This window comes from Numenius arquata, chromosome Z, assembly GCF_964106895.1.
Source record: "Numenius arquata chromosome Z, bNumArq3.hap1.1, whole genome shotgun sequence".
Classification (NCBI taxonomy): Eukaryota; Metazoa; Chordata; class Aves; order Charadriiformes; family Scolopacidae; genus Numenius; species Numenius arquata.
This window is the reverse complement of record NC_133616.1, coordinates 29279824-29306844: the sequence shown is the minus strand read 5'-3', so window position 1 is coordinate 29306844 and position 27021 is coordinate 29279824. Positions and strand designations below refer to the sequence as shown.

Sequence of the window (27021 nt, the reverse complement as noted above, 5' to 3'; positions counted from 1 at the left end):
ATCATTGATAAAGAAACTAAACAGAACTGGCCCTAATACTGAGCCCTGGGGAACACCACTAGTGACCAGCTGCCAACTGGATTTAACTCCATTCACCACTGCTCTCTGGGCCCAGCCCTCCAGCCAGTTTTTTACCCAGCAAAGAGTACTCCCATACAAGCCATGGGCCGCCAGTTTCTTCAGGAGAATGCTGTGGGAAATGGTGCCAAAGGCCTAAACTCCAGGTAAACAACATCCACAGCCTTTCCCTCATCCGCTAAGCAGGTCACTTATGAAATGAAACTAAACATTTTAATTTTGAGAGGTCGTACATTAAACTATATCTGCATATGGTACTGAGATCTCTCATGCAAATTTCATAGCTAAATTCTTTGGCTAGATTACATTTGAAATTACATTCCACCATCTTTGTGGTGACTATGTGAAACAGCATAATGCAAAACATTTTTCCATGCTAAAGGTACATACGCATTGTTTTGCACCACGAGTGTTTTGGAGACCCCTTAATGCTTAATCTTTGTTTTCCATTTTTCATTTCTGGGGCCCTGAACTGTGTTTGTTAATTGTGACATGGATTATGAGGCTGAAAGAAGAATCAGTAGGTGAAATTCAAGGGCTTTTGTCAGGCAAGAAGACAGAGAAAATGATCAGAGTAATGTTTTTTTATGCTCTAATTTGCTTCTGTTATTTGCCTGTAAACAGCTAGGTTGGTGTCGTCAACATGTTTTGCCGTATATGGGCCATAAACAGCCAGTGAGTGCTCATGACTGTAGCTGGATCTGTGGAGACTGTTAATACCTTGTAACCTTCTACTGTCAGTAGGGCTGTTCATGCAGTGTTTTTTGAGCTGGAGCCACAGACTAGTGCCCTAGCATGCGTTTGAACTGGTCACCTCCAGATGAAGAAGTGTTCTTATTTTGACAAAAGTCATAGGCAATCAAAATCCACCGTAGAAGAAAACACTGTTGTGCAAGAGCTGCTACGGTCCCGTGTTTGGCTTTCCCCAGGCCTGGCAAGACCTTTTGTGACTGTTTGGCAAGCACAGTTCTTGCTGCTGCTCTGCCAATGATCTTGATCCAAAGCAGATGTCTGTTCCATGCTTTTCAAAGAACTACTTTGCATTTTCATTTTGTGTTCACAGAAAAGAGAAAACAAGCTAACACAGTGTCAGCTATATTAGCATTTTCAAAGAGAAGACAGCCCTGCAGACGTCTGCTCTGTAGCTGTCAGCTGTATGGTTGCACATACAGTCTTGTGTGTAGTAAGTGGTGATTGTAGCTAGAGTGAATTCCTTTTGTTGAGGAGAAGCTCTTTTATTTGTGTATTTCAAACACTGTTTCAGAACTGTGATTCTGCAAAACTGTTACAAGAATATACTTAAAGGAAAAAGAAGTATTTTTGATTTAAATTCAGTTCCATTTCTCTGGTGCAGTGATGTTGTGCCATCCCAGCCTCAAGCTCTTTAACTGTGTCCATATAAGATAGACATTTATTTTCTTCTCCATAGTCTCAGTTTAGCATTCCAGGCATCAATGAGTTTAGCAAACTTCAGTATTGAAAAAAGCATGGGAAAGAACAAGACTGTATTTTGTGTACAGAAGCATATTTGTTCAAAAGGCAGGAATTGAAAATGTGTTAATTTGGAATTTAGAAACTGCTTGCTGGTAGGAAGATACCTGCCTAGAAGTAATTTGGACTCCTCATATTAAAAATGAGATATCAAGGAAACGGGAGGTGTGGCTGGACTTAGATTTCCCAGTGTTTCAGTTGGTTCATCACTAACAAGGGTAAAAATCAGTGATAGTAAGCATCTTGATGAGAAGAACCGCAATTACCAGAATCTCAGGGAATGGCAGAATCCAAGCAAGGTAGAAAATATCTTTTTTTCTTAGAAAAACTCATGGTATCCAAACCGGCTCATCCACAACACCAGGTGGCAGTGCTGCCTTTACATGAAATCTCAGATACCAGTATTCTAGAGACAACTGTGAAGTCATGTCCACAAGTTAAATGACCTCAGCTCAGACTTACGGTTTGTTTAATTCCATGAGATTCTGCAATATGCAGAAATATGTTTTTAAAGAAATTGAAGTTTTGTGAAAGTTCATCTTGTATAAATGTATTTTTAAGCAATATGTATGAGAGATGATACATACCAGTGTCGTCTTTGGTGATGACTATCAGATAAAAGCATTTGCAACATATATGTGTTAGAATGCACATAAAATTTTGCTTTGGCCATTAAAATGTTTATTTGGTTTATACACCAATGTTAGAGCTTAAATTTTACTACCAACATTTCTAGGAGACTTGGGCATTCACATTCTTGCATTCTAGTACTTCTGACAAGATGTTTTTAACTAAGAAGAAACTTTAGTCTTGATTATTGAATAGCAACTTGTGGAGTAAAATTGGTTTACAAAAGGTAGCTGAATTATTTCAAATCACAAATATGAGAAAAAAAGTCTGGGTTTAGGTGCTCTTCAGAGAAGACAAAGCAGGAAAGAATTACTCACTACAAATTATTCATATCTAAAAACTACAGCAGAAATGACAATTTGTCTGGAAACAAAGCTAAATTTCCCATTAACTTGATTTGTCTTCTATTCAAGGTTAAATCAGTTTTAATTTTATTGTGACTCTTGTGCTGAAGCTGATAGACAAGTGCTTCATGTTGCTTTCTATGCTAAAGTTCTGATGGAGAGTTCCAGCTTTATAGATGGCATAAAATGTCAATCATTAAAATTCTGTGTGTGAGCTCTCCCAGAGGAGGCCTGTGTATAAATGGCTAATAGTGTTGGGATCTTGCACACATAGCATTGCATTATTTGGTTTATACCCTAGTTATGTACTCAGTGTTTCTTGAAATTACCTGATCTAGTGGGAGGTGTCCCTGCCCATGGCAGGGGGGTTGGAACTCTCCATTGAGTTGGAACTCAAATGATCTTTAAGGTCCTTTCCAGCCTGAACCATTCCATGATTCTATAAATGAGCTCTTCAACTTCATGAGCACCTAGACAAAAGCAGTGCCAAGCTCAGGGGTTGAGTATGGCCCAAAATAGTCTTCGGTATCACCTTGCAGTCTTCTGAGAGCGACGCAGATTAAAAATAGTTCTGGAATAGATAAATGAACTCCCAACCTGTGCAATTGTCTATCTCAGGTCCGTGTTGCTATGTCATCAAACATAGCAAATTTCAGAATGAATACTTTTTTCCAGCTATGTCTAAGTGCAGATGAAGAATGTTGGATGACAGTTGGCTTAGTGTGTTAAGACAAGGATCTAGCCAGTTCTTCGTTCCTGCCAAGTTGACTTAGCGTTAGCATTGCGTTCTCTCTAACTTCTAGCACTACTGGCAATGCCCCTAAAGCTTTTACCTATGTGCTCGGTCATGACCTTTGTGAGTGCAGGAGAGACAGGTAATAGAGAATCAAATACAGACACTACTTGTAAAGGTATTCCCACAGAAATTTCGTTATGATTAAAAATGTTGATCTGCTGTTTTAGTGGTTTATCTGGTGTAGCATGGCCATGGTGGCCCATGTCACGTAAGCATCTTGTGTTTTATTTTGTGGGAGCTGGTACTTGCCTCAGTAACTTTGCACCAGGTTTCCCTTTGCTTTCATGGTCATGAAAAGCTTGCTTTCCCTCAGCCAGAGATAAATGTTCTTCTTGTGTTTTGAAGAACACGTTAAAGTGCCTTAGGAAGGAAGGTGTTGTGCAGACACAAAATACTGCTTTGTGGCAGACAGCAGCGTTGTCCAGACTAAGAGTCAAGCATTTTATTCCAAATCAGGGATCTTACCATTTTACTGCAGCAAAAATCTTTGCGCATGTGTTGTAATTTGAGAAAGTATACCTATAAGGTCAAAATAGCATTGAATGCCATTTTTACTGTTATTGCTCTGTACCCTGCAGTATTGACTGGTGGTACAGATGTGTTTTTAAAATCATGAAGAGTTGTTTTGTGGACAGAACTTATATGGACTGCATCCCTCGGAGACACAGCAACTTACTGGTGCAGTGCTGCTTCCTGCCGCTGACAACCTTGTCAGAGTAGAAGGTTTAGCCAATTCTGGTGTGATGCTACAAGTTGTGCTCACCTCATGTTTCACTGACAGTTGTGGAGGCTGGATGACCTATTTGGAAAATGAAATGTAAAATGAGCCAACCCATCAGCTCTTGGAAGGATGGCCAATGGGACTAACCGAGAGGCACCAAAGGAGAGGCTGGCTTAGTAACAATTGTAGTCTCAGGGTGCAAAGGATGAATGAAGTGAAGTGTTAATGATGCAGATAGAATATGCTGGATTCCTGGTCCTGAAGATACAGAAGAATAGAAAGAGTATGACTGAAGTCTCTAAATTTTATAAATTGGATGTCATCAGCTCATGTCTCTGCTAAGAATCAAACAGCTGACATTAAGCATACAATAAACAGCTTACTCTTCCTGAGTCATCATTATTTTCCAGGAACAGTACAAAACTAAAACTCCAAATCAAATTAATTTAACTTCCAATTAAATTCATTAAATGCAGTGGTTGGCCACCGGTTCAACAGTCAGAAGCTTAAAGTTCCTGTATGATCAAATTAATATTGTTACACAACTGCTGGAGCACTGGAGAATAAGGTACTGGCACAGTGCCCAGTTTGATTAATGGAGTATCTTTGAATTGCTGTTTGTGGCTGTAAGATTTATCAATACAGTACTGCTTGTTTCTGTGTCTCATTGTTTTACCATAAAATAAAGGACAAACCCATACCAAAACCACCGTCTAGCGTATGCTAAGCTTGAAAGCAAGTGGGAGTTTTAAGGGCATCTGCTCAGGTGTTTTTTTTGAGTTGTTTTAGTCATACTAATTTCATCCAACCTATTATAGGGTAGTTTACTTTTCTCCCCTTTTTTCTAGTAAGTTGAAATCATCATGTTGAGAACCTTTCCATGTATTATTTTCTGTTAAAGTATTGTTTTCATACAACTTCAAAATGAGGTGTTAACAAGGAACCAGAATTTGATTTCATGGACGGAGGTTCTATTCTAGGTTATATGATGGTTCTTCAGATTTTCCTGTAATGCAAGTTGATTAAACATACTCTTTCTCTGTTTCCTTCAGCTGATTTAGCCCACTTAATGGACAGAACCTATGAAAGAAAGCTGCCTGTCAGCTCTTTGACAATAGCCCGGGTAAGGAAATAAATCTTAATCGTAAAGTGATAGAAATGAGAGTGAAATGCTTATGAAATGAAGTGACCCAAGCGGGGTTAAATGTTACCACCTCTGTGGGAGTTTTGGGATCATAAATGCCTTGTAGTACTATTAAATTGCTGTGTAAATCTTTTTGTTACTTTGTACTCATTAGTTAGTACCTGGATTGTAGGCTCTTCGAAACAGGTTATTTTTTTTCCGTAAAATCGAGCCTCACTGTTACTGGGCTATGTATTTCCCTAATATATGTTCCCTGCCTTCCTGTGGTTTCTGTCTTAGTGAGAGCTTTAACGCCCCCTCTGGCACTTCATAAGAACCCAGGCTGCTAAGGGAGTGCAATGAATTAGCACACTGCCTGCCTACCTGCATCTTCCTCCACTTCCAGGCTCCTTCAGAGTGAGACAGAGATGCATATATTTCGCTTCTTTAGCTTTATTTCCTTGCCCCAGCAGACTGAGGCGGGACAACTGCTGACGTGGGATAAGTGAAGCTATTATTTTTTTGAGTTTACTGGAACCATTTCCATCCTCTGGATGGGTTAATCTGTGGAGGTGGAGGAGAAGGCAAAGATTGAGATGTACTTTTAAGTTCCCTGTGTAACTGAGTGTTTGTACTAAAGAAGGAGAATAATTATGTCACTTTAAAAAAAAATTAAAAAATTTCAATCTTCAGAATTATCCAAAAAAGCTGAGTCACCACCCTGGTACCTCAGTAACACCACTAATTAGGATGATTGGCACCACTAACTGTGAAGAGTTACAGAAGATTTTGTACAGTTACATGTTCAAGCATTTATACAGATCAAGCATTCTTGATCATTGCTTCTGAGCCAGCGTATGTGGGGGAAATGAGTGTTCCTTTCCCTTCTATTACTTAATCAGCTTTATTCCTTTCCTTCATGTTCCTGCTTTGGGCTGACCTCTTCCCTGGATAAATAGCATTTCCAAACTGTCAAACAGCCCCACCTTCCAATACGTGGACCTCACATCAGATTTTTATTTTCTAAAATGTAAATCTCACAGGCATGCTATTGCCACAATCAAAAGATGAGAGCTATATGTATGCAGCATGCAAGAAGAGTTAAGAAACTGGAGAGCAAGTACCAGTGAGCTGGAACTATTATTTTTAGCTTATGCTTAGGATGAAGAGAAGTAACAACCTTGAGAACACGTTGTTTATGTATTCTGAGCTAAAGGTATTGTATTGGGAAGACTCTGGAGTATTCCAGCGTCTTATGTTTAGGTTAGTAAAACCTACAGGAAAACAGGATTCACCATAGGACATAGGACATATGTTAACCATAGGACAAAGTCTGGCTGAAAACTGGGCTTTTATTTAAATAGTTGATAGTGCTGAGAATTTTGGAAGATTATCTGGAGTAGACAAGGTTTTAAATGAGAGGAAAATTGGGCTTTACAGCACAGGGGTGGTTTTTTTCCTTGCCGTTATTTCTATGTGTGGTGAAATACAAAATGCTGTTGCCCCTGTGCTTCAGAATTTATAGGCACAACAAGCAAAGGCTAGGGAAAAGAATACTTGTTAGAAAGACAAATAAGGCATGTTGAGACTCACTCAAAATTGGGGGAAAAAAGTAGGGAACTGAATGTATTCTCAAATTAAAGGATGTAATTAAAGAGCAAAAAAGCCAGAAAGGAGCAGCAAAAATACAGAGTACTGAGCTATATGGACATAACTCTTAGATGGTCTCTTTGTTTTCAAGGTGCATAACATTTCTCAGAGGTGAGAAGTGGAGTCGTCTCAGTTTAAAAAGATTTAACTTTTATCAGTCTAGAAGAAACCTGAGTAGGAGCAAGCAAAGGCTTGAAGACCTCCAGTACTGCCAGACACCTAAGTGTTCCAAACAAATGTATTTTGTTTATTGATTTTGTTCTAATATGTTTTGTGAGTGCCCCCTCTGAAGCTTGTTTTTCTTATTTTTTAATCAGTTTATTGACAACATTTCTTCACGAGAGGAAGTGGATCAAGCCGAATATTACCTTTACAAGTAAGCATCTTTTCCCCCCAGCATGAACTTTGAGACATACAAGTAAATACCATGAAGTCTTCTCCTTTTAAGACTCTGACCCTTTCCCGCTTACTGGCTTTGATTTCTCTTTTGCAAGAAATGTGCATCTAATTGTCTTGCAACTTACAGTAAGGGCCTTCTTGGTGACTGCCCGTTTGTGGCTACCCTCCCTCTGGACCTCTGGCACTGACTCCTGTCAAGCATGTTAGTCTGAGCCATTGAACGGCTAATACAACCTCCAGCTATGATTTACATGAGAGGTCCTGAATTCTAAGGAACTGTTTGTTTACAGTTTTTCCTTCTGATACTTTTTGTTCTCTAAGTCATATTTATCTAAATTGGCTGTATGCACATTTGCATGTGTAAGTGTAGGACTCAAGGAAGCTTGTTTCCTTAGAACGAAGGGAAATGAGAATAGGCATGCTGTGGTAATGATCAAGTCGGCAAAGCTAAATTAAGTATAGTTTTCGTTTTTGTCCCCTTAGTACATTATGTTCCTCAGATAAGATGGGTAGTTCACCTTATGCAGGGGTTGTTAGGGTTTTCTGCAACTATTTTTGTGTTGAGTGAAGTATATTTGGTACTTCTTCTGCTAGTGTAAGATTGAATGCTTGCTTGCTTCAGGTCAGCACATCTCAATATTGACTTTAAGAGGGTAGTAATTCTTGCTAATCACTTAAAATTAGTTCTTTTACAGATGGTTGCACATATGTTTTAAGAGCTAGGTTTCCTGATCGAGAAAGTACCTTACCCTGTTCAAGTGCATGAGAGGGCATCTTTACAAATAATTCAGGTTGCTATTTGTAAATAATAATGATTGTTATTTTAATGAAGAAGTTTATTGGATGGCTGTTTTAAGTATATGCACAGTTCTAAGTGCATGGCTGCATTAGACTTCAGATCTCTGTGATTCTGTGGTACCTGAACCTCAGAGCTTCAAGATGGAAACAAGACAAACCCAGTTTGTTAATACTAGCAATATTCTATAATGGAAAAATAAAAAGAGGAAGAAGAATCTCTCGCAGAGAGGACGTTAGTGGAGCTTTCATTCCTTCTGATCAAGATTTTATTAGACCTGTCAGAATCTGTGGTCAGAAATCAGTTTTCCATTCTGCAACAGGTGGGATGGAAACAGAAGAACATAAAGCCAGTTTAAGGCAAGCCCTTGTTTTTGTTTTACAGATATGCTATTAATACCTTTTGCTGACATTCTTGAAGATTGTAATGTATGTTGTGCCACACAGACTTAAGTTCTCTCTGATAGAGTCAGGCCCTGTAGGGTAGAGGACGCCAAGAGACCTTTGAATGCCCTGACACCAAGAGGAAAGTGTGGTAGTTTAATTGTTAAGTCTCAAAATGGTATAGATAAAATCCAGATAGTCAGACCAAGATATTCATGTGTAATATATTTTACAGGTTTGTTCTTCTTCAAAATGAGGGTCAGAGAGAGCAACAAAACATTAGAAGCATAGAAAACGTTCTGTAGTATGAGGGAGAGAATAGAATGAGAATCTCTAACGTGTAAATATCCTCCCCACTCTTCATCTGTGCCTGGTTAGTACAACAGTTAGTACAAATACAGGGTGTTCGTCTTTAAAAGCACATTCTAAAGGAGAGATTTGCAGTTCAGAAACAATTACAGTTATTTACTGTTTCTCTAAGAAATAATTCTCCTGCGGCTGGTGAGAGTATAGTTATGCACACATCAAGTATGATCATTTGTAATTATACAGGTTTTAGTAGTCTGTGTGGAGAGAATAGAGACATACTGATGTGTCACATGGCTTGTCAGACATGTTTAGGTTGGAATTTTTGTTGTGTCCCTGTGATGCTGCTTTGTTTCTCTGTTGCAAAATGCTTAGTCTTTTGGTGTGGTTAGCATCAGTTTTCCAGGAGACTTCATTCCAGTGTCATCCATGAAACTATTCTCAAAATGCATTTATATGCAGGTAGTGAAACAGGTCTGTAATTCACTGGAAAATGTAAAAATTCCAATTATAACATCAGCTTCCCTTTCAAATGAAAATAAGTGTGCTGTCTTCAGGAAATAGGAGATGTGGTTGATAATCACAAGGCCCCTTTAATTGTTCTTTACATTTTGCACTCAGGCTGGAGTTTGAGTGAAGGACGTGTTTATAAAGATACCCCCTTGCAGCTGGGAGGATGTTTAATGCAGAAAAAGTCCTGCAAAAGTGGCAACACCATTAGACATAAAGGAGGTGGTAGAGAAGGGTAGTTAAGAAACAGAGAATCTTTGACAAGAAATCTTTTTCTGGCTTAATGAGAAACAGTTCAAAGCACAATTTTTGTACTATATGTAAGGAGAGTAAGCTTCTGAAAAAGAGAAAGGCAGTATCAGCAAAAAGCCTTTTTATATCTTCTAAGCTATTCAAATCCATTGTGAGCAAATGGCATGTGCAAGACCTGGTAAGTAGGCTGTATGTGCATTTGCCTGAACATAAATAAGCAGAATGCTCCCAGAATCCTATGTTTTTCCCCTTAACTGTAGAGTGTAAGGGGGAGATTTTGATGTCTCTCCCCAGTATTGGGTGCTGTTGGCAATGTGAGATGAAGGGTAGTCAGTTCCAAGGCCCCTACAAGGCTGGAAGATGTTCCTGATACAAAAGAGCAAACTGTGCCTGTGGGAAGAATCAGAAGGAAGTAAATGGCATTTCCATGCTTGCTGTGTGGGGTTTTTCTGAAGATGGGAGTGCCAGAACTTGTAAGCTTCGTAGGCTAGAGCTTGTAGTGTGTCAGGCAGAACATAGTTTCAAAAAGTAGTGTTCTGGAGCATTACCATAATGCATTCAGGGTTCAGAAATACAATATACACATTATGTTTAGACGTGTTTCAGCTTTCCATGCTTTTAAAGCAGTGGATCTCCAGCCATGCTGTCTCCACAGAGGATCTTGAGCTCTCAAGAATAGCTGTGTGGAAACTGCTATGCTACATTGTGGAACATGTCAGTATGATGGTAAAGGCCATTTTGAGTCATGACGTCACCTGCTTTCAGTGCTCCTCTTTTTGTTCCCTGCTGAATACTTCCCCCCTCCGTTAACTGTCAGACTTAAAAAAATCCTTTCATCTCCTAGGATCCTAGCAGAAATTCTAATCAGAATGCAGAGCACTTTCAGCCAGATCAAAGACCTGCAGTTCGCCTTACTTTGTCCTGTCTCACTGAGATGTCACTATTTCTCACGTTGGGGTGTTTTTCGTATGATAGAAACATTAGCATAAGGGAGAAAGGTTTTGTGGTGAGGTAACTCTGCTGATTCTGTATGTAGGTTTTATGCCAACAAAGATTTTCAATGTGTTTGAAAGCAATTGTGGAAGTCTTATGTTGAGATTCCTCAGGAGGATTTTTAATTGCATTAAACCCGTGACCCACAGTGTAGAAAAAAGTGTACACAATGTCTATAAATTGTAAATGTTTGTGTGTGCATGTGCTCTGCAATGTCTTGCACCATCTCTCTAGATGTTTTCATTGCCTTTTCTGGATTGATAATTGCTTTTTTGGAAATGGAGTTATTTCTGCAGATTTCAGGATTTATTACCTGGGTCAGTACTTGATTATAATCACAAAATGGGACAATAGCAGGCTATTGTAAGTTATTCTTAGATATGCTGTTATTTATGGTAGCAAGTTACAGTTTTGAGGCCTGATTTCAGCCAGTAAATCATTTTGGGACTATAATGTATATATATGAAATTGCGCTTATTCCTTATAATGCAAGTGTATCAGCAGTTAGCGCAACATCACATGCAAAACAAATTTCACCCACTCTGTCTATATCTATGTGTCAGTTCTGTGGGTGCAGAAGTTGCAGTTTTTGATACTTTTGTGCTAATCGAGCACTTTAGCATCTGAAAACATTCAGTCACTCTAAAGTACTGCTTGTAACAAATGATCACAGTAGGCCCAAAAAAAATTTTACTCTGGAAATATGCTTTGCATGGCATTCATTCCCACTAATACGATATTTTATTTCTCTATATAAATCTACAGGAGGTAATGAATACCATTAACCTGTTCCAGCACAAATAAAAAAAAGAGACATAGACAGAATCCTACAGCATATTTAATTCTTCTTTTGAAATGTTTTCATTGTCCTAAGGTTGTAGACTCCAGGTCTTGGCTTTCACTCCTAGAGAAATATGTGGGTGGTGAAAAAAAGAGAGATAAAAATAAATGAGTCAGAAATGTCTGTCTGTTATTCAAGTTGTGTAGCAATTATGTTTTGAAATTATATTGAGAAGTGGTGGAAGCATCTGAGAGAAAAATACACTTTATAGCCGGGATGGTATGTTTTACCAGTTTGGACACCTGCCTCAGCTGAGCAACACAAAATAACTTTGTTTGGAGAAGATCTGGGCTGCCCTTTGGCAGGTTGAGAGGCACAAGTAAGGGAAGCAACAGAAAGGTTTACCTCATTAGAATATTCCAGTAATTTACATGTGAATGACAGAAATGCCTGTGTTTAACAGTATAGCATTATGGTGGCGAGTGTGTGATGCTGCTTCATGGGCAGAACTGTTGGTCGCTATCCAAGCCAGTGCTGTCGGATGTAAGCGTTCTGGTCTTAGAGACTCCACTGCTCTTCTGGCTCCAGCATTCACTCATTTCTGCACAGAGGGGCACATGTGCTTAATCTCCCTGTCATCTATCATGGCTTCTCTGTTGTCATTGTCTGTCCACGTTTGTCAGAGTCTGAGCTATTGGAATCTTTGGAGAAAATAACTAGCAACTACATTTAAGAACCCAGAGCCAAATTTCAGCAAGTTTAATCCTGTAACCACACCTCATTGAAGTAGATGCACTCAGTCAGTGTAACTGTGCTATAAATAGGGGGAGAACCATCAATAAAGTTATAACACTGAAAAGCATTCAGAAAGATCTCTTCCTGTAACACAGACCTTTTCAGTTATCTGCTTTTCATAGTTCATCTGTCCTTTTATGTATGCTTTCCTTTAAGATCGGCAGAAACTGGACATGAATTTCCTAGGCACTCTATATAAAAGCAGAAAAAGTTGAAAGACTTTCCTTCAACACTAGTCTTTTCTTTCTTATGTGTTGCTAACACTAAAAGGGGTAAGCGTTTGGATTTTAAAAACCTTTCTATTTAATATATGGGAAAAAGAAAGATTCTTATACAAAGAGAATGCATATATCAACCTTAGGTGGCAATCCCCAACCCTTCCTCTCCTTCTTCGCCCCCCCCCAGTATTTCCGGAGTAGACAGCACAAAAAATGGAAAGAACTGGCTCAGTCTGCACCCCATTGTAGATACAATTTGCATTTAGTATTAGGAGAAAGACTTTCATTACTATTCTTGAAAGAAAAGAATATTAGCAGAATTTTTGTATCTTTAAACCAGTATCTTTCTTGCCAACAGCTCAGAGCATTCCATCTAGTAGATAGTACTGGAAATAGACTGAAGTACAATGTGAGCAGTATTTGGGACCAAATCTGGAATGTTTTACTCCTAATGTGTTGAAGGAGAAAAGGCAATTTTGTCTCAGAATTTGACTCATACTCACTTTAAAAGTCAATGTCAGTATATCCAGAGGCTTTCTAAAGGTTGTTCCGTAAATTCCTGCACCAGCAAAAAGCCTGTCTGGAGGCAGATCTTGCGTTATAATTTAGAAATACTGAAAGTCTAGACAGAGGTTAAATCGCAGCCAAAAATGTAAAGAGTGAGCTGTTCATATGCATACAAATGACCAGGACAGAGTAAAGTCTTTTATAAGCTTCAGAATTTAAAACACAAACACATGTAGAGATTTATTCCTTTGCTAGCTTTGGTGACTAAGAATTGTAAAGATACCCTTGAAAATTAACCCCAACCAGTTTACCCAGAAAGGAACTTCAGGTTCCATTACAGCCCCCGCATAGTAATGGCAGCCAGAACCAGGCAGAAGCTCCAAACCCATGTAAACAGAAGAAAAAAGCATAGAAATTTATTCTGTTGAGTTCCCTCTCTTGCAGCTTTCCTAAGTAGTGTTAAACAGTACAGAAATCTTTTCCCTCTAGGTAATGTTGAAGATGGCAACCACTAGAATAAAAACATGAGCCTTTATTTATTAGGCTTACAACCATACCCAGAGCTGCTATGATGCCTTATTTGGGAACTGCTAACTTTGTGGTTATTTTATCCATCAACCAAAATAATTCATTTATGGTGCAAGTATTTATTCCTTTTTGAATCAAAATAAATACAGCAGAAAAAAAAATTAACTACATTGTTAAGGATTGATCTTGACGTTCAGTGGATCAAAGCTGTCTTATTACAGATATTTTGATTAGAATTAGAATTATTTCAATTGTTGAATTTGATCTTGGTTTAAATCAAGCAAGAAACCTTAATTCAAATAAAAGACTTTAATCATGTTTCATGTTTATAATTTTATTTACTTTTCTAAAGAAAGCCTTATTGCTTTATTGTAACCCTTTAAACCATTTTGATTTTCTTTGGAATATTGTACTAAGTTTGGAACCATTTCTTAACTGAACAAGGAGACAATCTTGTGTAGGTATTTACAAGATTAACATGTATTTATTTGCAGGTTTAATTTATATCTTTGATTATCTTTAAAAAAAGAGAAGTGTTTACCAGAGTGCTGTTTTTGATTGATGTGGACAACTCTCTTGAGAAGGAAACTGAAATGAAAGTATTACTTTTCTGCAAATTTAGAATTTTTAACAAGTATGTAAACATGAATTATATTAGATACAATGTGGGAGGCACTTATCAGAAGATGTTTTGCATTTAAAACTTATCAACTAAGTTGATTTTTATCTTGTTTTTATTTGGTGAAATTAACAGATTTTCAAAAGGTCAGGATTTTAGTATTTGTAGGTGCTAGCTTTTATTCCATTTTTATTTAGAAGAGGAAAGCATACATTCCTGCTGTTTTCAGTCACAAGTTACTCATTATTGAGCTGAACTAAACATAATATAGAAGAATAAGGAACATATTATGATTGCAGCTGTAGAACAGGCAACAGTCATTAAAAATTCTGGTTTCAGTTGCTTAGCTAGTGACTTTCTCTAGTCTGTGTATGCTGCTGGTAAAATTAGCTGTAAAATATACATTTCTTGAGGAAAAAAGGTATTTAATGCAAGTTGTTGAATTCAGGTTTTGGGGGTTTAATGTTTTTTGTGAGCAGTTTATTTCAAATACAAACTGTTGATTTTTTTGTTAGCTTTAACTTACTGAGTCGCACTGCTGCATTGTGGTGTGAGGAAAAGTGGGGGTAGCCATTCAAATGAAAAAATTAGGCCATTTGAACTTCATCTATCTTCACACATCATGTATAAAATAACTAAAAATGGGAGGTGGGGGTAGCATTATCCTATACTTTGGGAAATACAGGTTTTTGTGCTACTGCAGCCAATGTGTACTCAAAATGCCAAACAGTTTAAATGTCACAAGAGAGAGGAATAAGTACAAAGTCAAAAGGTTTCCAGATCAGGCAGAAAATTTCTTAGGAATGCCAGTGGTTGTGATTATTTTACTGTAATCAGTAGTAAAAGAGAGTAAAGGCAATTTATGGTGTTGATTTGTTGACATCAATGATGGTTTTCTATGGGTTGAATGAGGGTGTTCAAGGTTTAAACAGACTGTGCAAGCAACTGTGGATGAGCTTCTGGTAAGATGAGGGCAGGTACTGAAAATGGATTTTTAAGAACAGGATGAGTATTTAGAGCTTGGATGTGGATACACAGAAAGTAGTGTCGTCTTTCTACTGTCCTGATGTTGGGTTAGAGGAGTTGCACGGCCTGCCACAGCTGTTATGTTGAAAATATGTCTCAGGCTGAATGTACGTGTTGTGAAGCTGATCAACTTACCTGGTTTACTCAGGATTTTCTGTTTTAATTGTTTTCTCTTATTTGTAACTAAAAATAATACTTAAAAGAAAGTGGGACTGGAGATCCACTAAGAATGTGAAATGTTTTGAAACATTCCAGGCCACATTGCACTGTAGGTTAGCATGGAAAGGGATTTGTGTCTATCTGTCTTTCTATTAATTTTTTGTTTTCCTTCACAATGTTTAAAGAAAAGTTTCTCCAGGAGACGAGACTAATACTATACAGGTAGTTTCATGACACTGTTGGTTTTCTGTCATGGAAACAGTATTAGCTCTTGCAGGATTCATGGAAGCAGATCTGGAACTGAAGCATTTCTCTGACATTCCACTGCATGAGAATTGCTGTCCTGCACTACCTTTGTTAAGGAGATTGTCAGTATCGTTGAATGATGGCAAGCCATGTGCTGATGTTCTGGTGTAGACTGATGGAGAGAAGAACGAAGGCACTAAAATATTTTTTCCTGTGTGATCTCAGCCAACATATGAAATGCAAGGCTCATGTACATTTTGAGTGAAAACTTCCCTTCATTTTACTGTATACATGGAAAAAATTATATGACCTTTCTTTTAAACAAATTCTTGTATATAAGCTTGCAGTGTTCCACAGGGCATCTAAGATGAACACACTCTGAATAAGCATGTAAAAAATGCCTACAACATCTTACTGGACTTCCTAGTAATCAAGAAAGGTGTTCTGTGCTTTGTTAGTTGCAGTGAAGATGTTCAACTTAGTAATACGGTCCAGTAGAGAATATCTGTGGTTTTGATGCATGTTGCTGCGTAGTATGTAGTAACAGGTAGCAGGTGTGATGCAGGTTCTAGAAGATGAAAGCCTTTGGAAACGGAAAGAACATTAAGATGACCATGATAAGGGATGAAATAATACAATGAAGATCTTAACTTTTGTTCTGTTGTACACCATTTTAGACAAAATGGTTGTAACAAAATCAAAATTACTGTGACAAGGAGGAGGGAGACCTACTTCAGCATACACTTTTCTTTAGCTTATAAATGATTTGGAATATGAGTTTTCAACTATCTGGCTGTTTTTATTTACAGAAATGGATGTTTATGCTTTTGTAGGATTGAAAATGCTTGGTCAACAATCAGTTATCGAGATATTTAGAAAATTATCTGATTATATCCATCAGGCTGTAGATTTCCTTTTGGCTCCAGTAATAAAGAAATTTGAAAAGCCAGCTTACATTGCTTGATTCCAACGATTCATTTTTTCTAAATAATGTTGTCTTCTTCAGAAATGTCCAGAAACATTTTAGTGCGGAACAAAAATGAAAATAAGCAGCTATATTTGTTCAGCTGGTATGGCTGCTTATTTCTGTGTATACATTTGTGCCTGTGAAAAAGTGTTCTACTCCCTAAGGGGAAAAGAAGCTTGCATTGCCGACAGCCCCACAAAACAATGCTTTGCTGTAGTTGAATAGAGGTACTGATAAGCCAAGGTCATAGTTCAATATTTTCCTGGAGTGATTTTTGAGGTTATTACTCTCTCTGTTTTTCAGAAATGGGAAATTTAAGGTGCAAATTTTTGAATGTAAGATGCCCAGTAGCAAAATGAAAAAAAAAAAGATTATTCAGAGTGCTTAATTTCTTGGTTTGGGTTTTCTGTTTTGTTGTTGTTTTAATACTGCTTTAGCAGTGAGCTGTTTTTAAAGCTGCATGCTCTAGATAACATCTATACTGTCTGCTGGAATGAGGCCAGTTGCATTTTCAGTGCTTTTCTGTACTAAGCACTCCAGTCACTCTGCTCAGGTACCTGTGACTGTTCCTTCTGGCAGAGTCTCTGTTACCTCTTTTTCTGTTTCTGCTCTTTACTTGGTAAATCTTTGGTTCCTAGGCAGAAAGACAGAAAGATCCCTTCCTTGCTTTTTTTTTTTTTTTTTTTTTTTGGGGGGGGGGGGGAGCTTAGATAGAAGCCCAAATCCCTGCTATTAGTTGATGATACTGCCTTATCTGTTTCCTAAAATCCTGGTGTGTTCCCTGTCCCTGATGGAGCATGTCCTCGGGCTTCTCAGCTGCCTCCCTGTCTCCCCTTTGCTACATCAGTTGGAAAGCCTGAGGGACTCTGTTAAACAATGTGGAGTTAGTCATTTCAGCAATAACACTACAGCAGCAGTGGGTTTCCATCTTCACCACCCTGACAAATTTTGTGGAATGCTGGGCTGCACATCCTTGAAAGGTGCTGGAGTTGTCCTTGCCTTCCAGTTTTAGTCTAATTAATGATTGATGCGTTTGTGTGGTGTGCCAGATCCTCAGTGAACTGAGGCAGGTCCCTGGTAGCTGGGGGAACCATGCATTGTCTCTTCGGACTGGGTGAGGATTTGACCCAGGATCTAGTTCAGGGAGCATTTAAACAGCCAACAAAGACAGCTTTCTTGGGTTTGTTGTTAAAATTGGAAAGGGGTATACTAGAGAGCAGCTGGTAGAAACTACTGTTTTCTCAGCTGTAAATGTAGACACAATAAACATTCTTTCTCTTGCTGAAAAATGAACATGGATTTTGATTTTTTTATTATTTTTTTTCCTCTTCACTATAGAGTTTGTTAAGCTGAAAGTGCATGGATTTTGGCAGCTGGCTTTGCAAGCAGATTTGCCCCTTTATGAGAAATATCTTTTGCCAAGAATTGGTGTGGTTATAAAGCTGGCTTTAATCTCTAAAGTCAACTTTATGATCATCCTCTTTAAATTGTCATTTATTCAATTCTGATTTCTTCTCTTTCACTACTGTATTCATTTAACAAAGGGGGAAAATACTCTTTTCTTCAGTCTAATCAGCCACTTTCTACTTAGTTCCATTAGGGAGTGAGCAGAGCAGGGCTAAATCCAGCCACAAGCAAAATAGGTGGCCTCTGGCAGCAGACAGCTGGGAGTAAAATGGACAACGCACCCCCCTCCTTTGCCTACACCATCTGTGGCAAAGCTGTGACAAACCAGACTGGCTGCTGGTGCTCGTAACTGGGGAGGTAGACAAGGTATATCAGCTACTGTGAGAGCATGACAGAGGAGCATTTGCAGCAGGAGTGGTACACTCTGCTTTCTCTGCAGAGGGGTTTCTTTTTTTTTTCTTCCGTTGAAGTTGCTGTCCTGCAGCGATCACCCCTTCTGGCAGTTTCCCTTGTCCACGTTAAATTGTAAAGCAGCAAGTTCGTCTTATGTAAGATACTATTGTGTTGTTTTAAAAGTCATGATTCTTTGGAGGAATGAAATGAAAAAAGCCAAATTGATACACATCGGGTACGTAATTGCACATTGTTGTAGTGTTTTCCCCACTTTTCTGTCTTCTGTGCAATAGGTAACATGACATGTATAAGCCTGGAGAACTGGATCCTTGTATATGTCAGTTTGGAGCCAGAGTACAAGATCTGAGCAGGCCACTGCAACAAGGCAAAGTGGCAGGGCATCCTGGCCTTACGTCTGATGCTCATCAGCAGAAGCAAAGACAGTAGTGGGGTTATATTTATAACTTAGAGTCTTGGCTGTATTCCTATCTCAAAAGAGAAGGAACTACAAAATATCCCTTTGCATTTTGAAATCCTCTGCCGGTTTTGAGTAGCACAGCCTCATTTTATTGTGTAGGTTGTACCTGCCTACGCAAGAGAACATTTGTCCCACGGTACATGCAGTACTTAAAGTGAGGTACCTACTCTGTATAACAGATAACTCTGTAAATAACAGATCTGATGGTACAGTATTTTTCTGAAAAGAATAAGAGTAAAACAATCAAAAAACTGGCAAAAGCCTACAAATTTCAAGCTGCCTGACAAAATGCTTGAGTTAGTTTTGCCATATTTATTCTTGATTTGCTAACTGGTTGTCATGGTTTAACCCCAGCAGGCAACTAAGCACCACACAGCCGCTCGCTCACTCCCCCTGACTGAGATGGGGGAGAGAATCAGAAGAGTAAAAGTGAGAAAACTTGTGGGTTGAAGTAAAGACAGTTTAATGGGTAAAGCAAAAGCTGTGCACACAAGCAAAGCAAAACAAGGAATTCATTCACTGCTTCCCATCGCAGGCAGGTGTTCAGCCATCTCTGGGAAAGTAGTGCTCCGTCATGCATAATAATGACTTGGGAAGACAAATGGCACAACTCTGAACATTTCCCCCTCCTTCCTTTTTCTTGCCCCAGGATTACACACTGATCATGACATCATATGGTATGGGATATCCCTGTGGTCGGTTGGGGTCAGCTGTCCTAGCTGTGTCCCCTCCCAGCCTGCTCACTGGCAGGGTGGTGTGAGGAGCAGAAAAGGCCTTGACTCTGTATAAGCACTGCCCAGCAATAGCTAAAGCATCCCTGAATCATTAACACTGTTTTCAGCACAAATCCAAACCATAGTCCTATTCCATCTACTATGAAGAAAATTAACTCTACCCCAGCCCAAACCAGCACACTAGTCCCTGTGCTTGACATCGTATGCAATGGAATAAAGGTAATTTCTATCCCACTTGGATTGGAAGAAGTTAGATACACTAAACTTAGTTTAAAGACCTTTTAACGAGGCCTGCCAACTCCTGTGCAAAGACCCTCTTCCCCTTTTGAGACAGGTGTACCCCATCTGTCTCCAGTAGGCCTGGTGTCATGTAGACCTTCCTGTTTTCAAAAAACCCGAAGTTGTGCCTCTGACACCAGGCTTGGAGCCAGGTATTGATCTGCTGGCTCTTCTTGGTACTTTGCTTGTGCTTCCCCGTGACTGGGATGACAGAGGAAAACACTACCTGCGCTCCTGACCCCTTGAATGCTTGTCCCAAGGCCCGGAAGTCTCTTGTTATTGCCCTTGGGTTTCTTGTTAACAGCTTGTCTCTGCCTGCCTGAAAAATGAGTAAGGGGTAGTAATCTGTGGGGCCTAGCAGGGAGGGAAGTTTTCTTTTTATGTCTCTCTAAGAGGTACGCTAAGTAGATGTCAGCCTTTGAAGTACTGTGATTGGATAACTTAGTGTGGTTAGGGAACAGTTAAACAGGTATCATGAAGGACTGGTGGATTTTTGTTTTTCATTGCTAAATTTTTTTTTCTCAGGACAGTGCATGGTTTGAAGGAAAAAAAAATAAGCTGTTGTTCATTGAGACATGACAAGAAATGTAGAGAGATTCATGGTGGACTGCCTGGTAGCCAAGACCTGGCTATGCAGCTATGATTTGCTTTTTGGAGATGGTTGCCTTTTTGACAGCAGCTGTGGCTGAAACTAGAGGTGAGCATCAGGTGTTTTGTCTCCTCTGTTGGAGATGTTATGCTTAATATGAAAGTGTTATTTGTTTACCTTGATAGCTTGTCAAGTAGCTCTGCCTCCCCTTTGCTCATGAGGCGCAGGACAGCAGTGCACTAGGAAATCAGACTAGCAGTGGAGAATGAAAAGGGCACAGGTAGTAGGTCAAAATTAGGTTAATTTGAACTACGAGACTATGGCAGCAAGGCTGAAAAGGTGAAATCTGAACTGTGCACATCTTTTTGAAGTGTTTGGCAGCAAATGTAAGGTTTGGCTCTTCTCTTGCTTAAGTCAGCTACTAAAATCCATTCAGTATTTGTATTCCTGCAGCACACTCTTGCCAGCATCTTCTTTTTGCTTAGGGTGCATGTGGTGTGAAACTGAACAACTTTGCAGAACAAACAGTTTGGCTAAAAGAGGAATACATTACTTGTAATCTGTGCAAGTTGAACTGTGATCAAACTGAAAAGTGTCAAGAATTGTGTCAGTGGGTGTAATGTTACAGTAGTTTGAAGCTAGTGTGGGATGTACTTCTGGGAGATATTTTGTGAAACATAAAGAATTTAAGTAGAAAAAATGGACATGCAGCATCGTTGCAATGTAGACTCCAGCTCTCAGTGAATTAGGTCTCTGACAAAATTGGGTTAATTTTGTCCTAGGTTAAATTTAGACTGTTTATTAGGCATGCTTAAAAACTTGCTGTTTGCAAATACTGTAATAGCAGTGTCAAAAGTTACAGGCTAGGTTTTTTTCCTACTCTTAAAATAAGAAGTCATTATTGGCTTTTGCTGACAGCAGTTTTTATGCATACCCATAAAGCATTCCTTTTTAATATTATGTGAAAGGAGTGTAATGTAATAGTTCAAGTTTAGCACTAGAAGGCGGCAACTCCTGAACGTTGTTGCTAACTCTTAATTCAGTTCCCTCTGACACTGAATGAATGATTATAAAACTTGGAGTCGCTCTCTTGTCAGCTTGAAAAGCCTTTGGTGCTACATCTCTTCCCTCTTGGTTAATGGTTACTGAATGCTGGCTTCATTGTAGCGTCCCTGCAATAGTTGATGGCTAAGAGGTGGAGGTTTTCTAAAGCATCTGTAGTCGTTTATTTATTTTCAAAAATGAAACATCTAACTAGCTTTGAAGCAATTTATTCCTTAAAATCACGTTATCTTATAGATAGCCCTGGTTGAAGAAAGCCCATGGCTTAAGTACTATTTGGTACCCAGAAGTTTTTAAACTTAATTCCAACATTCGGCTAGTGGGAACTAGCTTTCTGCTGGAAACTGATTTTCTGGCAATCTGTAGCAGGAGATCTGTCTCCCTCTGCAAAGTTAACCAGGTACAAAGGTGATTTCAGCAATTATGAATTACAAATGGCCTTTCACAAACATTTCTTTTTCATTTTGAAAAATTAATCTTGTCGATAATTTGTGTACCACCTTTCAGACAGGTGGGGAATTATTTGAAGTAATGACGGGCATAGCTGGGCTAGTAAGATGGTAAAAATCAAATCAGTACTTTACTTATATATGCCATTTTTTACAGCCTTTTTGTTAATCAGTTTTTGGAGACATGAGTAAAGATTCCAGCAGAACCGATCCTCTGCTGAGCTTTAATACAGCAAGTTTTAGCCTGACACACTTAGAAATTGCTGAGATTAAAAAATCTCCCCGAAGCAAGAAATGTGTGTTGTACAGTTCTTAATTTGTCTCTGTATGTTTTTGTATGCCAGGATACCAGGAAAAGATATAATTAATGGAAGAGTTGGTTTAAAATTAGATTTTATTGTGATTGCACTGGGGACAAGGAAAGACACTAGAGAGCATCTTACAGAATCACTATAGCAACAGCTCACCCCATCATTCCCTGTGTTTTCCTCAGCCTATGAGGCTATTCAATCACTAGATTATTAATGGCATTTCTATTAAAAAACAGTAATTTCAGCTGTAAGCTGTACTTTCAACAGAGAGAAATTCTAGGAGCTGTGGCCTTTACAGTCAACAGTTTGGGGAAAAGTAGAGCTTTTTATTATTGTTGTTGTTATTACGATGAGACTTTTAATTTTTCTTGTTAACTGTTGCTCTTTGAGTGAATTTCACCTTTATGGTAAAAATAGTGCTGGATTCTTCTTATGTGTGCCTGTCTTTTCCAAAAGGAGTGGGAGAGGTGGAGTGTGTTGATAACAAGACTATATTATCCTAGGAGAAGGAGAATAATAGAAATGCTATATTAAAGTGTCTGTTTATTCGATTAATTTCATTGGGGATATATCTCTAAGCAACAAGAAGTGAGGCAAATCTCCCATACTGTTCACGTCAGCATTCTGTCTTGGCCATAAAGGAGTAAAGCCAAAAAGACAGGAAGGGCAGATTGCTTGTTTCATAGTTTGCATTTGAAATTAACTTCTGAATGTTGATAAAATGACCTGATTTTATTTTCTGGATGAAACTAAACTGGGCACCGCCACCTTTTCTTGGTAGCAGTATTTGTACCATCATAGTGTTCTTTCTCTACCATTCCCACTGGGGATCCCCAAATGGTCAGTTTTAGCTCTAGTAAGCTAGCCAGTGCCCTTGCCTTTAACCTGTCTTGTTTAAGTACTATGCTTAGAACAAGGAACCATGTTGATACTGGATTTTTAAATGTTAAGACCTCTGGTTTCTAGCTAGACAAGGCCTGTGACCAATATCCTGTTATGTCAGGTTGAGGCATACCTTCAACCAAGCTGATACAGAAGAAATCCTGACTCATGTTGTTTTGAGAAGTGAACTTCCATTGGTGTCCTGCTGAGGAGTGCATAGTTCTGGAGTATTTTGAATCTACGTGGCTAGAGGAGCCTTTTAGGCAACGCATTTAACAGCCTGGATGAGTTTTCCCAGGGACAAAGAGTGCACTGAGAAGCATTATGTTGTTTGAGCCTGGGTGTTGCTTTTCAGTTTGGTTATGAACTAATTAGTATAACGGTTTGAGGCATTCCAGGTGAGCTGTGGGATACTTAAGATAGAGTTGTCTGAAGGATTCCTCGTCTCTGTGATTTGCAGATGATTCTAGAGGGGTTTGAGGCTGTCTGGTGTGACCTCATGGCAAAAGTTTGGAAGAGCTGCTCGACTTCAGTTCTGCTATGCTCCCTGCCTGTGGATGGAAGGACAGAGAAATAATTTGGGTACTTTTCAGAGCAAGGAATATCAATAAATTCCTTCAAACTTTGCTGTGGGTTCTGGATCTGTTGCTGTTACTGTTTCTTTTGTGGTGGTTCTTATGTCTATTTATGTATAAGCAAAGCAATTATTTTGTACCGCTGTAAACTGCTTCTCCATTCGTACGTTGTTTTGAAATTTATAATATTTATCTAGGATTTTGCAATTATTTGGTGATACTATTTTTTCATCTTAGCATTATAAGGCTGTTGCTTTTGTTTTACTCACAAAGGTGAGTAAAAAAAAAACCCGTCAAAAGAAGATGACCATTTAGTGATACAGAGATTGATAACAATGGGCAGAAATGCTTGTTGTATCAGAAATTCAGCTTGTTGTTTGTTAATCAGCTCTAATAACTGGCTGTCAAAGTTCGTAGGTCAGTAAAGGATAAACTAGATCCTAGCTGCTATATGGTTGATTGCTGTGTGTGGTAGCCATTCTTAGAAAGAAACTTTGCAAAGCTGAGCTTTTTGTGCAGGACTGTGGTTTTGGGCAATGCCATAGCTAATCTGGGACAACTGAATGGTGAGTTCTGTCCCTTCAGTTATTAGGAGAGGGTGGTTGCCAGGGTGATATCCTGAGACTTCCTAAAGGACTGCATAGTTTGTACTTCTACCAAAAATATCTCCTCTCCCAGATCTGGTCCTTTTACCAAGCATAAGGATTAAGAAACAGGTAAATGTGTAACATTGAATCAGGTAGACAAAAATAAAAGCTGGATGTGGTATAACTGGAAAGCAATACCCGATACTAGAAGTATTCTTTAAGTCTCCTGTTCAGCCTTAATGTTTGTCTGTGTTTCTGTACTGTAGTTTCTCCGTATCTAAAAACGGACCGTTTAAGCCTGTTTTGAGGCTGCATTCATCAGTGGTGTTAGAGCTGTGTGCAATTCCTCAACAAAACACCTGTTCAAGAAATACGCATTCATGTGGAGGTGGAGCAGGCCTAATTTATAAGAATTAATTTTATAGTCAAAGCAATCAAGAGCTAAATTAGTTTAAAATCAAAGGTCAGGAAAGTCAATAAAAATTAAAACAGAATAAGGTCTGAATATGGGCTTTCTTCAGGGAGTCTGCAAAATGTTTCTCTTCTGTGTAAGAGCACAATTCTGCCTCAGCATTAGACTATCCTCTGTTACAGTTAACTCGTCTAATTTTTTTAATCTGTCCTGTTAGTGCTTTTGATAATTCTTTTCTTGTACTGCATATGCTAGTTGAGATTTTATTTCAACACAAAAGTAAAACGTTCCTTGTTTTTGCTTGAGCTTAGGCAGTTAATGCATGAGGTATTTCCTATAGGACTGGTATGTTTATGCATGACAATTTTAAAAGGATGCATACAAAAAAAATGTAGGCTAAGGTGCAGGCAAAGAAGAGATGGAAAAATAAAGTTTTGTTCACGTTTAAAAGGAAATTTCAATCAACAAAGATTTTTTTCAGGGCTGTTGCCTTTGACGCTGACACATGAGCAATGCCTCTGGGTTCATTTAAAATGCAGACCATTTTTCCCAAGGCTGTGGCTTAAAATGACAAACAAAGGGAGAGTTTTGGGTGACGTTTCCTTAGCCTTCCAGTTTCCAAGCTAAGCCTGCCTGGAATCCATTTGATCATTATGCACTGTAGCTTAAAAAAATGTGCCTGGGAAGAAAAAACCATGGCATTGCCAAGGAGCTTCACAGCCCTGTATGACTTGTGCAAAATGTGGAGTGGCTTTGGATTCATTCCATTGAGAGCGCTTCTTCCTGGCTCACAGAGACATTTCTTGTGATATTTATTCATTTTAAGTCTCCTTACGTTTTGCCTCAGGACTTTTTTAGAATTTTAAGTGGATGAGAAGAAATCTGGCACTTTCCCCTCCTGATTAAAGCAAATGAACATGCAAACCCATATTTCTCTCTAGTTCTAAAACAAGTAAGAGAGATCTGAAGCATAGATGGAAGGAATTTGTTACAGTCACTACCACTGGGTAGATTCCTTCCTTTCCTGGACTAGATCCTACAAGGGGCTAGCAACATTGAAACCTTTTTTGCTTTTAACTCTGAGGAAAGCACAATAACACATCTAAATGTGTTATTAGAAAAAATGGAAGAATGGAGATGGCTCAGTGTCTTCTGTTGTTAGTTACTCCACCTCCTTGCAACGTGGCCAGAGATAGTACAAGAATCTCTAAAGCATAACAAAGGAGAAGAGCATTATAGTACAAGAGGTTTTATTTAAGAAGTTAATTTTATGTATGGTAATGCAAATTTAGCAAGCAAAATGCAGGTGAAATTTAGAAAGTCATGAGGAAATCTGGAGACCTAAGAGATCATACAGTTCTGTGCCCTGGATTTGTAGATCGTTACAAAATATTTTATCATTAAGTCAGACAAAGTTGGAGAAAAGAAGGGGACTTTTCTTTCTGTTTTACAGATTGGGGAAAAAAGAAAAATTAGTGTATTGCACAAGCATAACCTCTGGCAGTACCAGGAATTGTATCAACCCTTAAGAAAGACACAGAGTGCAAAATGGAGCTTCTGATCAGCTTAGCAAAGCATCAGAACCGATCTGCTGAGCTGGCTTTCCCTTTGTACAGCAAAGCTGTTCTTGGTAGTATATTACTTCTGGAGCACTTGCTCTTCTGTAATCCAGAAGATTTTCCTTCACTGTCTTCCTCATTTGTGACTGTCCCCAAAGCAATGAACTGCTCTGTACCAAACCTAAGGAAAAGAATACAGTCCAGCATCTTGGTCCTTCTGTTTGCTCTCAGAGTTGCTGTATGACTTCCCTTGAGAATACAAGGTATGTGAAAGCAGCACTAGAGTGCATCACCACTTGATGGCACCAAACAAATTTGAAAGACCATTTAAAATAAATAATTAAAGAAGGGAAGCAATTCAGCTATTGTGCAGTGTGGGAAGGCACCAATAGAAGTCATGCTTGCTGTATTAGTAGAGCACTCCGTAAAGCACTCTCAGCATCTGATAAACTTTTCCATTGTTCATTTTCTTTAACACAGTGTGAGTATTTCAGCACTGTTGTAAATAATGAACAACAGGACCCTGTGCAGGAAATCAGTAAGCTGAAAGTATGTTCTTAGCCCTATGTGCTGGCCAGTTTGTGAGCAAGAGAGGGTGTGCGCTTGCTTGGCTAAAAATGTTCTGGATGCCTTGTACTGCAGCTGTACACTCTTTGTACCTCTTCCAAGTTATAATAATTTTGCAAGTACAAAGAAACAGTTTAATGAAAATCAAGTTTCTGGACTGCATCATTTGAACAATTTTCCAAAATTAGGGGATTTCTAGTACCATTGCACTGTGTGCTGTTAGATTCACAATGACGTTGGTATTTCAGGAACTCCTTGTCTTACAGACATCCTCCTCTTGTTCCCTGTAGGGACAGATGTTCTCAGTTCAATTGCTGGAAAGATGACCATATTGATTCTTTAGCCATTAACATTAAAGTATACCAACAGGGAGCTCCCCTAATACTGTTATGGATGCTTCTCCTTGTCTTTTCTGAACA

The 27021-nt window shown here is 38.8% G+C and overlaps 1 protein-coding gene across 2 annotated transcripts in view; it reads left to right on the top strand.

The window, feature by feature from the left end:
- Positions 1-27021, top strand: part of MRPS27 (mitochondrial ribosomal protein S27) — a 49245-nt gene that overhangs the window by 3864 nt on the left and 18360 nt on the right. The window contains exons 3-5 of one of the 2 annotated variants that reach the window (XM_074165870.1): positions 5113-5183; positions 7151-7209; positions 24070-24075. In XM_074165870.1, the coding sequence (XP_074021971.1) occupies positions 5113-5183; positions 7151-7209; positions 24070-24075 (136 nt within the window). The remainder of the gene's footprint in view (positions 1-5112; positions 5184-7150; positions 7210-24069; positions 24076-27021) is intronic. The other variant, XM_074165871.1, reaches the window with a different exon arrangement.